Below are 18,676 nucleotides of genomic sequence, written 5' to 3'. Positions count from 1 at the left end.
CTTGATGCTGGTTGCGTTGATTGTTGCTACCGGCTTTGCTTCGATCCACTTTGTGAAGTAATCGATCGCCACAATCAGAAATTTCAAGCGGCCTGGCGCCTCTGGAAATGGTCCGGTTATATCAATTGCCCATTTCTGAAATGGCCAAGAAGCTGTTACCGGTATCATGGCGTTTTTCGGGCGCAGGGTGTTTGGTGCATGGCGTTGACAGGCGCTGCATTTTCTCAATTCATTCTCGGCGTCAACATGCATGCCTGGCCAATAGTATCCCGTGTTCATGATTTTGGCAACCACCATTCTCGGACCTGCGTGTACGCCACATATTCCTTCATGAATTTCTCTAAACAGATAATTTGCGTCCTATGGGTCTACGCATATGAGAAGTGGACCCAAGTATGATCGCCTATAGAGGATATCCCCTTGGATTGTGTAATTTAATGCTTTATGGCGGATCTTCCGCGCATTTGCTTTCTTTTCTGGCAAAATACCTCTCGCGAGGTAATTGACGATTGGTGTCATCCAACTCTTTTCTGCTTCTGAACAAACGAGAACTTCTTTGTTCATTATTGAAGGCGTAGCTAGGACTTCGATGCGGACGTCTTTTGTGAGGTGTTCAAACCCAACGGATGCAAGTTTGCTTAAGGCGTCAGCCTGTTTGTTCTCACTTCTATTAATGTGTTTCACCTTGCATGTGGCAAAAGTTGCCATTAGTGTCTTAGCTTGCGCTAGGTATGATGCCATCTTATCGTCTTTTGCATCATACGATCCTTCAATTTGATTTTCCACTAACATGTAGTCTACATGTGCTTCCAAATGGCGGGCCCCTAGCTTTTTAGCGATTCTCAACCCTGCCAACAGTGCTTCGTACTCCGCCTCGTTTTTTGTGCTTTTGAAGTCTAGGCGTAACGCGTACGTGAAGTGTTGCCCTTCTGGGTTGGTTATATTTAGGCCCGCTCCAGCGCCTTCATCATTAGAAGCTCCGTCTGTGAACATCTTCCAGACTTCATCTTTCTTTTGATCCACAGGGGTTTTGATCTCTCTTTTGCATTCTTCCTCCTTTTCTTGAGGGATTTCTGCGATGAAATCAGCCAAAACCTGGCCTTTGATTGCTGGCCTTGGTTTATACTCGATGTCATGTTCTCCTAATTCAATTGCCCATTTTGCGAGCCTCCCAGACAATTCTGGCTTACTTAGCACATTTTGTAAGCGAAAGTTAGTGAGGACATGTATCGGATGGCCCTGGAAGTATCTTCTCAAACGTCGCGTTGTCTGGACCAAGGATAAGACTAACTTTTCCAAGGTGGAGTATCTTGTTTCTACGTCTGCCAGGGTGCGGCTTATGTAATAAGTGGGCGTTTGAATACCATTTCTTTCCACCATCAAGACTGTGCTGATTGTTCTTTCTGATGCTTCTAAGTATACTATTAACGGTTCTCCAGCTTTAGGGGCTGTGAGTGTTGGTAACTCTTCTAGGCGTGACTTGATTTCTTGGAACGCTGTTTCTGCTTCTTCCATCCATCGGAATTGAGACTTATTGAGGCAGTTTCTCAAGGTTGAGACGAACGGGAATGATTTTTCAGCATGACTAGACAAAAATCTATTCAGCGCGACTAATCGGCCGTTGAGCGTTTGCACTTGTTTGACCGATTTTGGCGACGACATTTTTCGCACGGCTTCCAATTTTCTGGGTTGGCTTTGAAGCCACCATTCGTCACGATTACTCCCAGGAATTTTCCTTCTTCCATGCCGAAGGAACATTTTCCTGGGTTAAGCTTCATGCTAATTGACCTTAGAGTTTCGAAGGTCTCATCGATATCTTTTAACATGGCTCTTCCGTCTTACTTTTAATGACGAGATCGTCCATGTAGACTTCCAAATTTCTCACAATTTGAGGTTTGAATTCTTTGTCCATCAACCTTTGGTAAGTAGACCCTGCGTTCTTGAGGCCAGATGGCATCATTTTATAACAATATGTTCCGCTGTTTGTTCTGAACGCCGTTTTGTCTTGGTCTCTTGCCGCCATGTGGATCTGGTGAGACCCTTTGTAAGCGTCTAAAAAGCATATGAACTGAAAGGGTACCAGTGCATTAACTTTAAGGTCGATCTCTGGCAAGGGGTAACAATCTTTTGGGCATGCCTTGTTGAGATCTTTGAAGTCAATACACATGCGCCATTGGCCACTTGCCTTGGGTACCATTACCAGGTTGGCTACCCATGTTTGGTACTGAATTTCTCGGATTATACCTGCATCAATTAGTTGCTGGACTTGCTTATCACAGGCTTTTGCCTGTTCTGGTTCCATCTTTCTTCGCTTCTGCACCACCGGGATGAAAGTTGGGTTAACTTTTAATTCATGTTCCCCTTTGCTTCTTGGGCCTCTGGGGTCCAAGCGAAGACATCAATATTTTTGAGTAATAAGCTCTTGAGCGCCGTGCACGCTCCTTCTGAGATGGTTGGTCAATGGTTACGCTTTGTTCTGGGAATATTTTGTTGAGCGTCCATTTTTCCACTTCTCTGATCATGCTAGTTTTTAGCATCTTCTGTGGCGGTGTCTTTCTTTCTGCTATGTTACATTCTTCGTTGGCGTGGATCATTGCTACTCCCGTTGGTGTTGGCACCCCCAATATTCCATGTGCTGTTGAAGGAGTAGCATTGAAATCCCCAATAGCCTCTCTTCCCAGAATAATATCATACTGCGGGTGTGGGGTTTCCATTATCAGGAAGTCAATGTCTTCTATTCGCGAATGGAGTCCGTCACTTAACTCGACTGGGAATGTTATCTGCCCCAGCGGGTATTCAATGCTTTGGTTGAATCCCGCGATCGGGGCGTTGACGGCTGTTACGCGACGCTTGTCCTTTTCTTCCACCAAATCAAAACACTGGTGGTACATGATGTTAGAGGTTTCTCCTGCGTCAACAAAGAAACGCGGTGTCCTGTAGTGACCAAATACGACTGTAATCACCAAGGGTGCTTTCTTGTTTGCTCCTCCTCTTACTTTTGGGAAGACTACTTGTTCTTCTTTCCATGCCGCCCATTATGTCTGTCTTCTATTTTTGTTTTGAACATTACTCGAGATCATGTTGGCATGTAGGTCCTTGATTTTCTTTTCCGGTCTACCACCATCCTTAGGGGGTGGGCGCCTGTACTTTCCTTTGATGTTTCTAACTAGATGATTCAGCTTGCCATTTTTGTTAGTGCATAGTTTTGCGTATAGAGTCTTTGTATTTATCATTAATGTTTATTTGATATTTAAATGTAATATTTAATGTTTATTTTAGACTAATTCGTTATGTTTAAGTCTAGTTCGCTAGGAATGTTAGCGAACTAGGACACTTTAATGTATTCTCTCCTGATTCGTTAGGGGATGTTAACAAATCAGGGGGTGGTTCGTTAAGATAACTTATTTAACGAAGGGGATGCTGGTTCGCTAGGGGATGTTAGCGAACCAGATCGTCTTCTATATATAGTGAATAAACGTTCACTTGTAAAAGGTCGAAGTTTTGAGAGAAATAATATTATGAAGAAAAGTTTAAAGTATTTACTCTCCCTCAAGCTTCAATTAACATTATAATTACATACATAGATACTGATAATATATACTACATACTAATAGCAATCGAACTAAGGTATTAGAGAATTAGATCCATATAATTAATATTAACATATAGATCTAGATTAGATCTAAGCATTAGATATTGATTAGAACGAGTTCAACGGGATCAAACAATTTTTTACACACTCTTCAATTGCGTCTTTCAAGTTAACACACTGATTCGTTGTGTGTCCATGTTTCTCATGAAAGTCGCAGTAACTTTTCATGTCTGTGTTTAGCCCCTGTCTTACTGGTGCCGGCTTTTTCAGTTGGATCCCTTCACTGTACATGATATTTGTTGCACTTTTTGTCAGCGGGGTACATCTGGACGCTTTTGTCTGGGGTGCACTCATTTGACCCTTTTGTTTGCTTTAAAAGGTTCAAATGTGGTGGAGTCTCTGTCGCTGTTCAGCCTTGACCATACGGAAGACATTCGTTTACCCTGGCGGGCTCTATTGATGTCATTTCTGGCGTCGTTCTTTTCCAGTTCTTTCCCCAGGCCTTTCTCCATCCGCGCGTACCTTTTAGCCGCGGTCATGACATCATCCCATCGCTGTTGCATGCCATCTCTGCCCGTAAGATTCCGAATAAGATCGTCACACTTTACATTTTGGCGAAAGGCTGCCCGCAGCAGTTCTTCACTTACGCCACCAATGTTGAGGCCGTCTTGGTTAAATCTAGTGATGAAATCTTCTAGTGTTTCATTGTCTTTTTTGACGACATTCAAAATGTCTGCTGGGTCACTGATGTGTCGCCGTTGCTGGCTAAACTGTTGGATGAACTTTTTTGCTAGGTCTTCCCAGCTTGTAATTTGGCCATCTGGCAACCTTTCTAACCATGCTCTAGCAGCTCCCACTAGTGTTAGCGTAAAGATGTGGCACCATAACGGCATGGTCCATCCTGATACTAACCCAGCGGCCGTAAAGGTTTGCAAGTGATCATCTGGGTCTGAGATACCGTCATACTGGCCCACCGTTGGCGGGATTTTGGGATTTTCTGGCAGCTCTGCTTCGGCTATTCTTGCCACAAATTTTGACTTTCCCGCTGACGTTGTTGGCCGGTATGGTTTGGAAAAATCAACTGCCTCTTCTGGATGATATTTTACTAATTTTTTGGCTCTGGTCCTTTCCAGCTCTCTTCATAGTCCGGGTCGTCTAGGCGTGAGTCCGCCTTTGGGTTCGACCTCTGTGACTTATCTTCTGCTTTGTTGTTTCGCTTAGCAGGAGATGTTTTGGCGAATGGCGTTTTCACACGAGCCGGCGTTGAGTTTTCCTCAGATTCTTCTTTTTCGTTGCTACTAGAGGCTGTATCAAACAGTGATCTAGGTTTCACAACGGACGCCATTTTTTCTTGCACTTTGTCTTTCAGTTTTTGTTGTTCTGCCTCGAGCCACGCCATGATGTCTGGCAGCATAGTTGCTTTGGAACGTGCTTTTGTTTGTTGCTTATCTGTGATGGTAGGGTGAACGGTGGAGGTATTAAGGAGACCTCCGCCTGTACCCTCCTTGTCCAGGTTTTCAGTGTTTCCTTCTAGGTTGGCTTTCTGGTCAACCTCTCTCGGTGTGGTCTTGCCACTCATCTGAGTCAAGAACGGAGTGAGTTACTGTTCTAGCTATATGCACGGATGGCGCCAATGAAGAAACACGAATCCACCCCTCAAGGTCTAACACGTTAGTCCGAGGGTAATGGTTAAGTATTCTACACGATGGGTTATAAAATCTCCTTGACGCAGACGAATGTAACCTGCAAAACAGAGCAACGTGAGCTCGTTACGAGGAATGGGGGGGATTCTCTCGTAACCACCCTCCGGCGTGAAAATCAGTACTTGATAGTATGGGAGAGTATAATTTGATAGTGATAGTAGGAGAAAGTATGCCCTTTACCATTTGGAGGTTCATTGGTATTTATAGCTGAATGAGAAAGAGAGTGAGACCAACCACCTTGTCAGGTTTTCCACCAATAATATTCCCCACTCGTGCTGTTGTGGTGGTTGGTGGAATTTGGTGGGCATCATGGCCTTTTGACAGGAACGTGGTGGTACTGTTTGTACCGTCCTTTATGTGTTGTCTAATCCCCATTGGTTTGGTGTTTATCCCTAGGTGGGACATTTGCATTACTATTCCCGAGGTATCAGGAAAAGTTTATATTTGGCTACACTCTTCGCGCCATGCACTATGCCCGGCGTTAGTGACTTCCTGGCGCCAAGTGTTCCGCCCAGCGTATGCATTTAGTGTTATACTTTGTCGAATAGTGGGTTTCATACCCTACCTCTACAATACCAAATGTATTATTGATAAGTGAATAATGAGAACCATATACGTCACTTTTTGTAGGTACATGATAAGAACATACCACGGGACTATTCGTATAGTTTACTTTCTATATGGCGCATAATATTATATATCCTATCCTATTTGTTTTTATATGTTTTTTTAATGTATCTTACAATCTATAACAATGATTCATAAAGCATTTTTTCATGTACAAAAGTACACTACTAATAATTTAATGTTAGAGAAATTTTGGACTCTTATTTAGTTTGTAAACAACGATGAATGTGTGTCACAAATATAGCTTCACTCGTATACAACATGTTTGTTTTGTAACTTAATAATGCATGTGTGCTAGATTTGATGATATACAAGTAATTATAAACTTCAAGAAATCTATGTAAGACTTTAACAAAACAAATTTCCCACGAGAAAGTCATTTGGGGACCGAAGGCCGTTCTTCGTGAACCAGACGTGTAGCTTACATGATGTCACACCCGGCCTCAAGGGCCTAGCCGTGTGACCAATAGTTGGTACCGGTTCTGTTAATTTATCAAAGTTTGATTACATGGCGAAAAATGTTTAATAAAATATTTACTTTCATAACATAAGGAATTATATACTCTTTTTCATTTTACAAAATTACCTGCTTTAAAACAAGTTTTACATATGCTTCAATTCGTTTATAAAATTTAGTTGAGCAATAAATTGTATTCTATGTCTAGCGATCTTTTATCTCCACCGGGCATTCCACTTTTATACATTATTCCTGGTTACCTGAAAACACTTTTAAAAAATACGTCAGTTATATGCTGGTAATAATGCTGACTCGATAAAAGGTTTTCATAATTCGTTGTGACACAATCACCAATAACGTTCAACGACTCAGTGGGTCTCAATCCCATCTCATCGGAACTAAACTTCTGGTTACCTGAAAACACCTTTAAAAATACGTCAGCTATATGCTGGTAATAATGTTGAATCGATAAAAGGTTTTCATAATTCATTGTGACACATCACCAATAGTGTTCAACGACTCAGTGGGTCTCGTCTCATCGAAATAAAAATACGCACAGATCACTTAGTGGACGGTTACGCGCCTTAAAGACAATTACTTGCCTCATGGTCATTATGTCTGTAGTGTGCCCACTACAGATCATATATGTAAGGATACATACAGATGTGTATTTTAGCCTGAATACTACCTTGTATCAATATGTTTTACAGGATTTGAACCAACCCTCATATCAATATTTTTCTAAGTCTTTGAATATAGATAAATATCCATAATTTTAAAATATTATATACTTTGTAAAAAAAGTATAAGTATTTACACAAAAAGGGTTGAGCGTATTCACCTTTTGATGAGTTTCAACTAACAATTTCTATGTATTTGATGAACGATTACCTCAGCCCTATAGTTCGAGAATAATAGTTTAATAATTTATCTCTAGACCTTTAGCTTGATTTATAGCTTTTTAAACCTTGATAAAACATGTCTTTTGATATAAAAGTCATGGGTCTCGCGATTGATTGAGATTTATGCGAATCACTTTCCTTAGATAAGAAACTCGACTACCTGTTTTGTCATCCTTCCAGTACTACATGCCCGTCATGCTTTTCTATTTAATTATTTATAAATATCTTTTATAGAAAAATTAATGTTTATTCCTTTAGAATAAAATCAATTGACAATAATCTTTGTATGTAAAATTTTATGTTTCTTAATAATAAAGAAACACTTACTTTTGTAAACCTTTATGTATAAAAAGCTTAAATATATCTATAAATTTTCCAAGGTTTAGACACCCTCAACTAAGATCTAAGTTATGAATTGAAATATCTTAAACATAACTCTTACCTTAAAATGGGTATAACGATTAAGGATAAAAGAGTTGTACTTCAACTAACGAAGGGTGTCAGGGTATGAAACGTTGAAACTCTATTGTAACAATTCGGGTTTTCTCATTTATTACTTTGTAACTGTTACCCGACCCATTTCTATGTTCGGGTTATTCTATCAATAAAATACCGCAATTATCGAGTTATCTTTATTATTTTAATTTTATTGTTTAATATATTTATTTATTAAGATAATAACTTTGGTTGGTATACAATTTTAACCCTTATCAACACTTTAACCTCATTTCATATCCACCCTTGTAGTAAGGACCAATTTGCAATTTCTAGTAATTATAATCTATCTAACCATATTACCCATTAACCACACCCATACTCGTGACCCATATCGCAACCCGTATACCCAATTATTATTCTTGGACCACAATCTTCATCGTAAACATGGAAATTGATTAATGAATTTTGCTATTCATACCTTAATTGGCCTCACCGACGAATCAATTTGGTAATAGCAATCAAGTTTGATAAGAATTGATTATAATAACAAACCGAATTAACTCGTTTAACAATATACCTTATAATAATTATATTAACACATTAAACCTACATACACGATCCTTGTTCCATACGACAAAACCCACACCATTAATTAAATTATCTTCGCTGCTTGAATCCGTTCTTAATCGGTTTTTGGCCGGCGACTGTTTACTCCAATTGACCATCGTTTTATCAATGTTTAAGATAATTAATTATATTATCTCTTTCGTCTTGATCCATTCTTCATTAACCCCATGATCAATTGTCCAAACATGAAACGATTTGGCTGATTGATTGTTCTAGGGTTCATATGTTAAAATGGGTCAGCGTCTGGGTGTTTAAATATAACCCGTTTCAAGTTATAATCAATTAACACCCTATCCCAGATGGCTAGGGTGGTTGCGTTAAGTGTCACACCCTAACCAAAGGCGGCGGAACATGCCGGGTGCAACGGATTGCTCAAGAACACAAGAAACTATTTAAGTGACAATATTTAAACAACTCATTCATTTCATTCAATCATAAAAAATAACACAACTTGTTCATATAAAATAACACCAAACACAAGAAATAAGTTGTTCGTTCTTATAATAACCTAAACGTTCTCAAAATAAATAGTGTCTTCAAGCTTCAATCAACCAATAATCAAACCTGTAACAATGCATAAAATATGTTTTGTCAACACGTATATTGGTGAGCAGTTTCATAGTTTTTAGTATATATAATACGAGGCAAAATCCACAACTCGTATATGAAAAATAAAAGCAACAATTGCGGTATATAAATCAAAAATAAATGAGGATCCTTTCTAATTGGTAACAACCAACATTCTCGGATAATGAGACCCTATTCTACTAGCACAAGGTAAAGTAGTTAGGGGTGCGTATGATCATACTTATTGAGGCTCAACAACAACAAAAATAAACACTCATGCACATAAAGCATATGAGACATATAACACACAATAGGGCAAATATTCAAAGTATCATACACCCTAGAGTTTGTGGTTTGAGGACCTAGTATCTTAAATCATTCTTGTTTTGAATAGGTATGCATGATACCCCCAAAGTATAAAAAAATGAAAACGGGGGATGAAATGTACTCACATGAAATAAGTAACTTGAAAGATTAGTTTGCGATAAAACGGAAAGGTAAGTTCAACGAGTTAGTAGATGTTCTTTAAAGCTTTAAAGTAAAATAATATGACAGGTAAGAAAAATAATTAAAGTTTGAGGGTTAAAATGTAAATTCATAAGAAATTAAAGTAATGGTTTTTGAAAAGTAAGTTTACTCGAAATCGGGTCTTGGTATTCTATTCATTAGTTTTACTTAACCTTTGTTAAGTAAATATTTGGGTATAATTGCGATACAGCAAGACCCTTTGTTAAATAGATACCAAAACAAGATTTTACGAGTGTTCGGATTTGTCGGTTCGAGTCTAGATAATTGGTCAAGCCCGAAGCTGAGGTTCCAAAGTGATAAATGTTATGAGATAACTCAATGAAATCAAAAGAAACTTAACCAAGTGTATAGTTCTATTAAGAAGAACCTCAACGTCCGTTAAGCGAGTGTTTGGCTTTGTCGGTCCAAACTTGTTATAAGATCAAGTTGGTTCCGACATACCAAGTATTTTTAGAAAAAAAATTAAAATTACTTTATAATATATTTTTATATGAGATTCGGTGGCCCAAAACATAACTAGTGTGTCTTAAGCGAGTGAACTCGGTTTAGTTCGGTCTTGGTTTGGTCCTTGGCTCGGAATAAGACTGAGGATGGTTATCATATACCCAGTACCTTATAACTTATTAGGATAAACTTAGAAATGATAATACTCAAGTCTTACATACAACATGTTAATAATAAAGTATTTAATCAAAAGTTCGGTTTTGGTTCGGTCCTTGATTCGAAATGAACCGAGGATGGTTACCACATACCCAATACCATAGAACTGATTAGGATAAACTTAGAAATGATAATACTCAAGTCTGACATACAACATGTTAACAATAAAGTATTTAAACAAAAGTTCGATTCTGGTTTGGTCCTTGACTCGGAATGAAACCGAGGATGGTTACCACATACCCAATACCATAGAAATTATTAAAATGATTTGGAACAAAAATAAAGATAAACTAAACAACATTAATAAGCTTAAATGAATTAAAGTGTTAACAAGGACTATAATAGTCATCCATGTAGCCTTGCCTTATAATAGAAATACACCTAATCCGACCATGGCCGGAGAAGGGAAAGCCTAGGAAACAAGGGGAATATATTTTAAACAAACTATAATAACAAGCTTTAATTACCAAGAATTAGTTAGAATCAAATATTAGCTTTAGTTTGACCTTGAGAAGTCAAACTATCAAGAGTTTAAAAAATGAACCTTAGAAATTAGATGGAGAGTGTTTGATGTGAATGAGCCGCCCTAAATGGATGTATTGGCCTTGTTTTTATAAGTACGGGTTATCCATAATGTCACTATCAAGGGATTTGCATGCATTTTGATTGGTTTAGAGGGTCAAACAAGGTTCAATACAAACAAAACAAGCTGGTGAAATCTGCAGGTACATGGTGGTGGCGTGGGCGGCGCGGCGCCCATGGGGAGGGGGGTTGGTTTCTAGCTTTGGTTATTTGTCGATTTTGGTCCCCCCGAAGTTCGTTTTAAGTCGTTTTAGCCATAAAGGGTGTTTTAAGGTACCGTAAAGGGTGTTTTCTTGATCAGACATTCATATAACATAAATGAAACATAAAACCCAATATTTTATTAATAAAAAAGGATCGGAAAGACAAAATGGGTCGGGTTTCCGATACAAATACAAATACGCATTAAACCGAAAATGACGAATGTTACATTAAGACTGGGTGCGGGTTCGAGCCACCCCCAGCCCGTTTCACCCTTTTGTTTTTGGAAAATTTGTTTAAGTATTGTAATTAAATCTTTAGTTAATTAGATAATATTATAAATATCATAAAATTCATAATTAATTGATATTTTATTAAAACCGACAAATTAACATGTTGTTTTTCCGAGTCCTTGTTAAAAGTTTACGTATATATATATATATATATATGAATATATATATATATTTATATGTATATATATATGTATATAAGTATGTTTTAAATTGATAAAGGTTTTAATAAAGTTTTAATATAAAATACATAATTAACATATATCTTATTAATTAACAAAAGTATTGGTTAGGCACTTCTTAAATGTATCTTTTTGTTTATATAAATATTTATATATTACTTATTACAACTTTAATAGTTATAAGTACAAGTATTTTTATAAAAGATTATATAGTATACAAATGCTATTATTACTTACAATATTAGTTTAAAAGTAATCTTTACTAAAATATAATAATTTATCATTTCACAGATACCGATCGATCTCAAATCAGTATTAGTATATATTATCCATTTATTAATTCGTAGTATTCTCCAATTATTATTACATAGGATTTTCCGTTGATCTATCTCGTCAAGCGTGACGTTTATTGTGCTATTCTTATCGCACTCATTCATTTCTTTTGTTTACTTGATAAGGTGAGTAATCACTCCCCTTCTTTTTACTTGTTTTCCAAACGTTTTGGGTACATATGCGTACTTACATTATTTACTTATTATTAGTATTCACACTAGAAACTGTTAACCTTGTATGCTATCTATTATGTGCTTAACTTGTTACATGTTTATTTTTTTATTTTATCGCATAAGGAGAGGTCCATCATATTCACATTTAGTATGATCATACGACTGTCGTAGTGGCCGGCGTCTGATCGCATGACAATGGTTTCACCGATAACTTACTCATGGTAACCAACGCCCGATTCGCATGGCAACAGTTTAGCCCACACTTTATTATTTGTTTGAATTGTTTACATGCTATGGCTTAATTGTATACCGTATTAAGGACAGTTTGCTCATTTTCTCATATTATATTATGGTGAATTAACTGGTGTTTTACTCACTCAACCTTATGATGACAAAACTATTTTATTTTATATGCATATGCAGGTTATGTTTGAACTGATATCAAGATTGGTGAAGAATTTAGAGTTTATATTGTTAGAAGAAATAAATCAAGACTGAGATTAAATTTTGAATTTGAATTATATTGTTGCTTTCATTTCAAATTATTTACTTGTTTGTTTGAATTTATTTGGATATTTAATTTAACTTAATAGATATAGCCACTTTTAAATATTACATGATAGTACATTGAGAGCTATGAACAATCAGTTCGTGCCCAGACATGTTCGCCTTAGTTTGGGGTGTGACATCTATAGTGGTGTCGGGACTCTAACTCGGTGGTACAAACTTCAAGAAAGTGAGAGTGGTTTGGTGTTCGGTATGTCACAAATGAGCAGCCCATGACATCTATTTATAGTCATTTTATTACACCCCCGGTCATACCATTGCTTGCCACCATGTGACATGTGTCATTCTTTATGATAAGTTGTGTCATAAGGTGTTAACATATGACATCCATAATGATTAGTCATCTACTACATATCACTTTGTGAAGACACGTGTTGTTATGCGTTGACACATGTTGTTTCATCATATGAGTCGTAAGACACGTGTCGCTTTCATATAATTTAACTATATGACTATCTAGTCCCTCAACTTCCTAAATTTTCAGAATTGTATGGAGTTTTCGGGATGTTACATCCTACCTACCTTTTGAATAATCCCTTCCTCGAGATTTATTGGAATAAGTGTGGGTATTTCTCCTTCATATCCGACTCTAACTCCCAAGTATACTCCGGACAGCGTCGGGAGTTCCAACGAACTTTGAGTAACTTGAGTCGTTTTCGTTTGAGGAATTTGGTCATACTATCCTCAATTTGAATCGCTTGTTCTGCGAATTTGAGATTTTTATTGATCTCAATAACTTTTAAAGGCATCGTAAGAGATTCATCCGCTAAACACTTGCATAGGTTTGACACATGAAATACATTATGTATGCCTTTCATTTCTCCTGGTAGTTCTAATCGGTATGCTACTAGTCCAATTCTTTCGATAATCTTGAAAGGTCCACCGAAACGAGGACTCAGTTTCCTTTTCGTCCAAAAATCTAACGATTTACGGCGTATATTTGCGTAACTCTTTTGTCTATCTTGAGTTACCTTTGACCGTTCTCTAATATGTGTTAATTGATCAGTTGTCTTATGAATAATTTCAGGTCCTAACAACTAATTATCTCCGATTTCAGACAAAATATGGGAGTCCTACATTTCCGTCCATATAGTGCTTCAAATGGTGCCATCTGAATTCTCGTGTGGTAACTATTGCTGTATGAGAATTCCATTAGGGATAGATGAGTATCCCAACTACGTCCTAGGTCTACTACAAAGGCACGAAGCATGTCTTCTAAGGTTTGAATATTTTTTTCACTTTGTCCATCAATTTGGGTATGATATGTCGTACTTAAATTTAAGCACGTACCCATTGCTTTTTGGAAGCTTTTCCAAAACTAACACGTGAAACGACAATATCGATCCGAAATAGTGACACACCGTGCATGGATACTACGTTATCAACATATAGGTGTGCTAACCTATCCATATTAAATGATTCTTATATCGGAATGAAATGGGCAAACTTAGTAAGTCTATTTATAATAACCAATATTTCCTCGTTTCTTTGAGAAGTTTTGGGTAACTTCATAATGAATTCCATAGTTACCATATCCCATTTTTAGATTGGTATTTTCAGGTTGATGCAGCAAACCTGCCGGTTTTTTATGTTCCACCTTGACTTTTGAACATGTAAAGCATTTAACAACATAGATGGCAATATCTTTCTTCATGCCAATCCACCAATAATCATTCCTTATATTCTGGTACATCTTTTTGCTTCCTGGATGCATCATATACTTAGATTTGTGGGCTTCTTCGATAACTTTTCTCGTAAGTTACCTACAATCGGCACCTAGATTATGTTCCCCATTCGAAGAATTCCATCATCTCCCTTGATAATTAGTCAATGGTACCATTTATTTTTCTCATCAGTAACTTTACCTTCTTCTAAGGCTTTATTTTGAGCATATTTCAGATGATTCATTAAATTAATCTAAAGTTCTAATCTAAGAACACAAACCCTTTTTTTTATCGTATTCTTTTCTGCTTAACACGTCATCTACAACATTTCTCTTGACTTCATGATAGGTTATTTCATAATCATAATCACTTAAGACTTCCATCCAACATCTTTGCCTCATGTTTAGTTAATTTCTAACTAAAGATATACTTTAAGCTCCTATGGTCAGTATAAACTATGAACTTGACTCTACAAAGATAGTGCCTCCCTAACTTTAAAGCAAAAATTATGGCGCCTAGTTCCAAATCGTGATTCGCATAATTCTTTTCATAAGTTTTAACTGTCGAGAGGCATATTTTATGACCTTAGTCCCTTGCATCAGTATGCATCCCATTCCAGTATCTAAAGCATTGCAATATACTACAAAATCATTTGTCCCTTCTGGCAAAGCCAAAATAGGTTCATTTGTTAATTTCTTCTTCAAGGTTTCGAATGCCTCGTTCTGCTTTGGCCCTCACTTGTATTTGGCTGACTTATGAGTTAGCATAGTCAGTGGGACTTCTATTTGGGAGAAATCTTTGATAAATCTCCTGTAATACCCAGCCAAACCTAGGAAGCTTCTAACTTAAGTTGATGATTTCCAACTTGGATATAGCCTCGATCTTTGTAAGATCTACTTGAATACCACTTGTGTTTACAACGTGGCCAAGGAATTGTACTTTGTGAAGCCAAAACTCACACTTTGAGAATTTTGCATACAAATTCTCGTTTCTTAATAATTCAAGTAGTATCCTAAGATGATTCTTGTGTTCCTCTTTTAATTTAGAATAAATAAGTATATTATCGATAAATACGATAACAAACTTATCCAAATATGGTTTGCAGATTCTATTCATCATATCCATGAATGTTGCTGGAACATTAGTATACCCAAACGGCATGGCCGTGAACTCATAATGTTTGAATCTCAATCTAAATGCGGTCTTTGGAATGTCTTCCTTTTGGAATTTTAACTGGTAATAACCTGAACGTAAATCGATCTTAGAGAAGTAACTAGCTCCTTGTAGTAGATCATCAATTCTCGGGAGCGGATACCTATTCTTGATCATCACTTTGTTCAGTTCTAGGTAGTCGATGCACATTCTCATTGAACCGTCTTTCTTTTCACAAACAAGATCGCATTTCCCCATGGTGAAGAACTCGGTCTTATGAATCCTTTCTTTAACAGTTCGCATAACTGTTTCTTTAATTCTTTCATCTTCGTTGGAGCTAGTCTATACATGTATCGAGCAATAGGTATTGTACTCGGTACTAGATCTATTCTAAATTAAACTTCATGCTTCGATGGAATTCCTAGAAATTCTTCCAGGAAAACATCGGGAAATTTTGAGACGATTGCTACATCTTCTGGTTTCTTCTCTTTGAGTTCCTGTGTCACGTATGCCATGAATGTTAAGCATCCTTTCTGCAGGCATTTATTATCTTTAATAATCAAGATTAAGCTAATGTAACCTGCGTAAATATCTCTAGCAATTTGGATGGTCATTCCATTTGCAATATGAATTTCAATTGCTTTCTTATTAAATAAGATTTTGGCTTGGTTATCGGATAACCGGTCTATACCTAGAATGATGCCAAAATAGCCAGTGTCATAGGAAACAACTAGGGGTGGCAGATGGGTTGGGTTGGGTTGGGTCGAAACAGGTTAGGGGTCGAAACATGTTAGGGTCAGAATGAGTAAATTAAATAAGGGTTGTTTTGGTTCGGGTTGGAATGAGTTAAGGTCAACAGGTTCGGCTCAGAACGGGTCCTGGTCGGAATGGGTCAAAACAGATTTTAGATCGATTTTATTTTTTTTGTTGAACGAGGACAACGGGCGAAACATTTTAGTTTTTTTTTTTATATTTTGAGTTATAAATTATTTTATTAATTTCTTTGAATTTTTAGGGTTTTATTAAGATCAAGAGCCCTAAGAAAATCATAATTCAAAATATAAATAAAAAATGAAAAAAGTAAAAAACAAAAACTAAAATGTTTTCTCCGTTTTCCTCATTCATCAAAAAAAATCCCAGAGAAATTAACTGAAATCGAAAAGGCGACGAAAACGAAACAAAAAACCAAAACTGAACTGAATTGATCTAAACCGAAAAAAGATCAAAACGAAACTAAAAAACTGAAACTGATCAGAAATGGAACTGAAAAAACCTGACCAAAACAAAACAAAAAACCGAATATGAATCCAAAATCGAGCCGTCCAGTGCGAAAACTCGTAAGAAACCGAAACCCCACCCATCCAGTTTGAAAACTCGTGTAGGCACGAAACCTGATCCGAGTAAAAACCCAAACCGATCATGTTCCAATCCAAAACGCGTTTCACCCAAACCTGCCACTTTTCGTTATAACACTAACCCACATCGACCCATATCTTTAAATTTGTCGACCCATTTTGACCCAAAAGAAGAATGTGGAATTTCAAGTGACCCATTTTGACTCAATTAGTTGAAACCTATGTCCAAAAACAACCCATATAATTTTTAAAACAACCCAAATTGACCCATTTGAAATAGAATGGATCAAGATTGCCACCCCTAGCAACAACTAAATAGGTATGACATATCCTGCGAATAAAATTTCTTCATTCTTCGGGGTTTAGATATTCTGACCAAATTACAATTGATTGTTTCGACTATGAGGAATTTGTCTAACTTATCCAAGGGTTCATCTAATAAACTACAAAGTCGCTTATCTATAAAACTTTGGTTTGCACCAGAGTAAAACAAAACCTAGCATACACATTTTAATGAGAAACGTACCGATTATAATGTGTCACACCCCAACCTACGGCTGAAATTTCGGGCGCGAACTGTTGGTTCACAGCTCACAAGACGCTATCATACAATTTAAATGAAAATATCTAAAATTACTTTATTAATTTCAAATCAAGTACACAAGTCTCAATTAATTACAAATAAAACCAAAACAAATAATGTAATAACAACTTGTCTTTTTTATTTATAACCTAAATCCTATTCTATGTGATTTTCAACCTTCACTTCAGACCAAAGAATAACTTGCAATATACGTACAAAATAGAATATATTTGTCAACACGAGGTTGAGTAACTAATCATCAGATTTTGTTAATAATTATAATATTTAAGAATTAAGCAAACCATTATCGTGAGCATCAAAAATTAAATGAAAGAGAAAATAATTGGTTTCGTTTGACCATTGCCTCGCGAATCGAGCTTTGGCAAATAAGATGGCGTATGACAGACCTCAAATGAAAGACTTTAATGACAGACCTCTCCAAGTGCGAAAAATCATGATTTGCTAGTTATGGATACTATGTAGTACGAAAATACTAATAGGTATGCACAAAGTCCCCAAAAGATTTCAATCAATCATACCCAGTGAAATCCCACCAACAGCAAAGCTATAAGTAGGGTCTGGGGAGGGTGAGATGTAGGCACACCGTACCTCTATCCATATGGATAAAGAGGTGGCTTCCAGAGAGACCCTCAGCTCTAGAATACATATGTCCGGGGCAATATATGGAAATCAAAATCCAACAGTAAATAATAATAATAATACAAATAATAATAATAACAATAATAATAATAATAATGATATGTACACGGGGAAGAAAACATCATTATTGTGTGTGACCAGAGTAAGGTAAATAGACGCCCTAAAGTGTTCATTTCTCCCTAAAAATCGTTAACTTTAATTCTACTTCTCCAAAAATTCATATCCTCAACCATGTCCTCTGAGAGGTTTAGGTATATCAGATCATATCTAATCTTCTTATCCCAAGTCAATTTAGGACGTCCTCTACCCCTCCTCCCCTCTATAGTAATGTTTTCTACGAATCTAACAGAATTCGTCATATGTATTCTCTTCACATGTCCAAACCATCTCAATCTCCACTCTCTTATCTTGTCTGATATGTTCGCTACCCCTAATCTCTCCCGAAACACAATGTTTCTTATTTGGTCTAACCTTGTGTGCCCACACATCCAGCGTAGCATTCTCATTTCTGCTACCTCCATCTTCCGCACATGTGTTTTCTTGATGGCCCAACAATCTGTTCCATATAGCATTGCAAGACTAACTGCGACTCTATAAAATTTTCCCTTTAGTTTAGTTGGGAAATTCTTGTCGCACAATATACCTGTGGCTGCTTTCCATCTACACCATCCTACCTGAACTCGATGGGTCACATCACTATCTAATTCCCCATTGCTCTGAACAAATGATCCTAGATACTTGAATTTCGTTACCTGCGGAATCACCTACCCCTCAATGGTGATCTGTGCGTCTTCATTGTCATTTACCCCACCAAAATCACAGTGTAGGTACTC

The 18,676-nt window shown here is 36.9% G+C and overlaps 1 protein-coding gene across 1 annotated transcript; it reads right to left on the bottom strand.

Annotated features, from left to right (window-relative positions):
- Positions 1-360: 360 nt before the first annotated feature.
- On the bottom strand, positions 361-2,302 carry LOC143623806 (uncharacterized). Its single transcript, XM_077094637.1, has 2 exons — positions 2,245-2,302; positions 361-1,073 (listed from the first exon to the last, which is right to left on the bottom strand). The coding sequence occupies exons 1-2, from the start codon at positions 2,300-2,302 to the stop codon at positions 361-363; spliced, it is 771 nt and encodes a 256-aa protein (XP_076950752.1).
- Between the last annotated feature and the right edge of the window lie 16,374 nt (positions 2,303-18,676).

The sequence above is a fragment of the Bidens hawaiensis genome, unplaced genomic scaffold (assembly GCF_021521415.1).
Source record: "Bidens hawaiensis isolate Kalapana, Puna unplaced genomic scaffold, B.hawaiensis_p1.1 tig00003540_1, whole genome shotgun sequence".
In the NCBI taxonomy this organism is placed as follows: domain Eukaryota; kingdom Viridiplantae; phylum Streptophyta; class Magnoliopsida; order Asterales; family Asteraceae; genus Bidens; species Bidens hawaiensis.
The sequence above is the reverse complement of the archived record's forward strand: the minus strand, read 5'-3'. Positions and strand labels throughout refer to the sequence as shown.

Coding starts and splice junctions, on each gene's coding strand:
- LOC143623806 (XM_077094637.1), bottom strand. CDS start 2,302: ATGGAACCAGAACAGGCAAAAGCCTGTGATAAGCAAGTCCAGCAACTA. Junction 1,074..2,244: donor CCAGCAACTAATTGATGCAG/GTATAATCCGAG, acceptor ATTTCATCGCAG/AAATCCCTCAAGAAAAGGAG.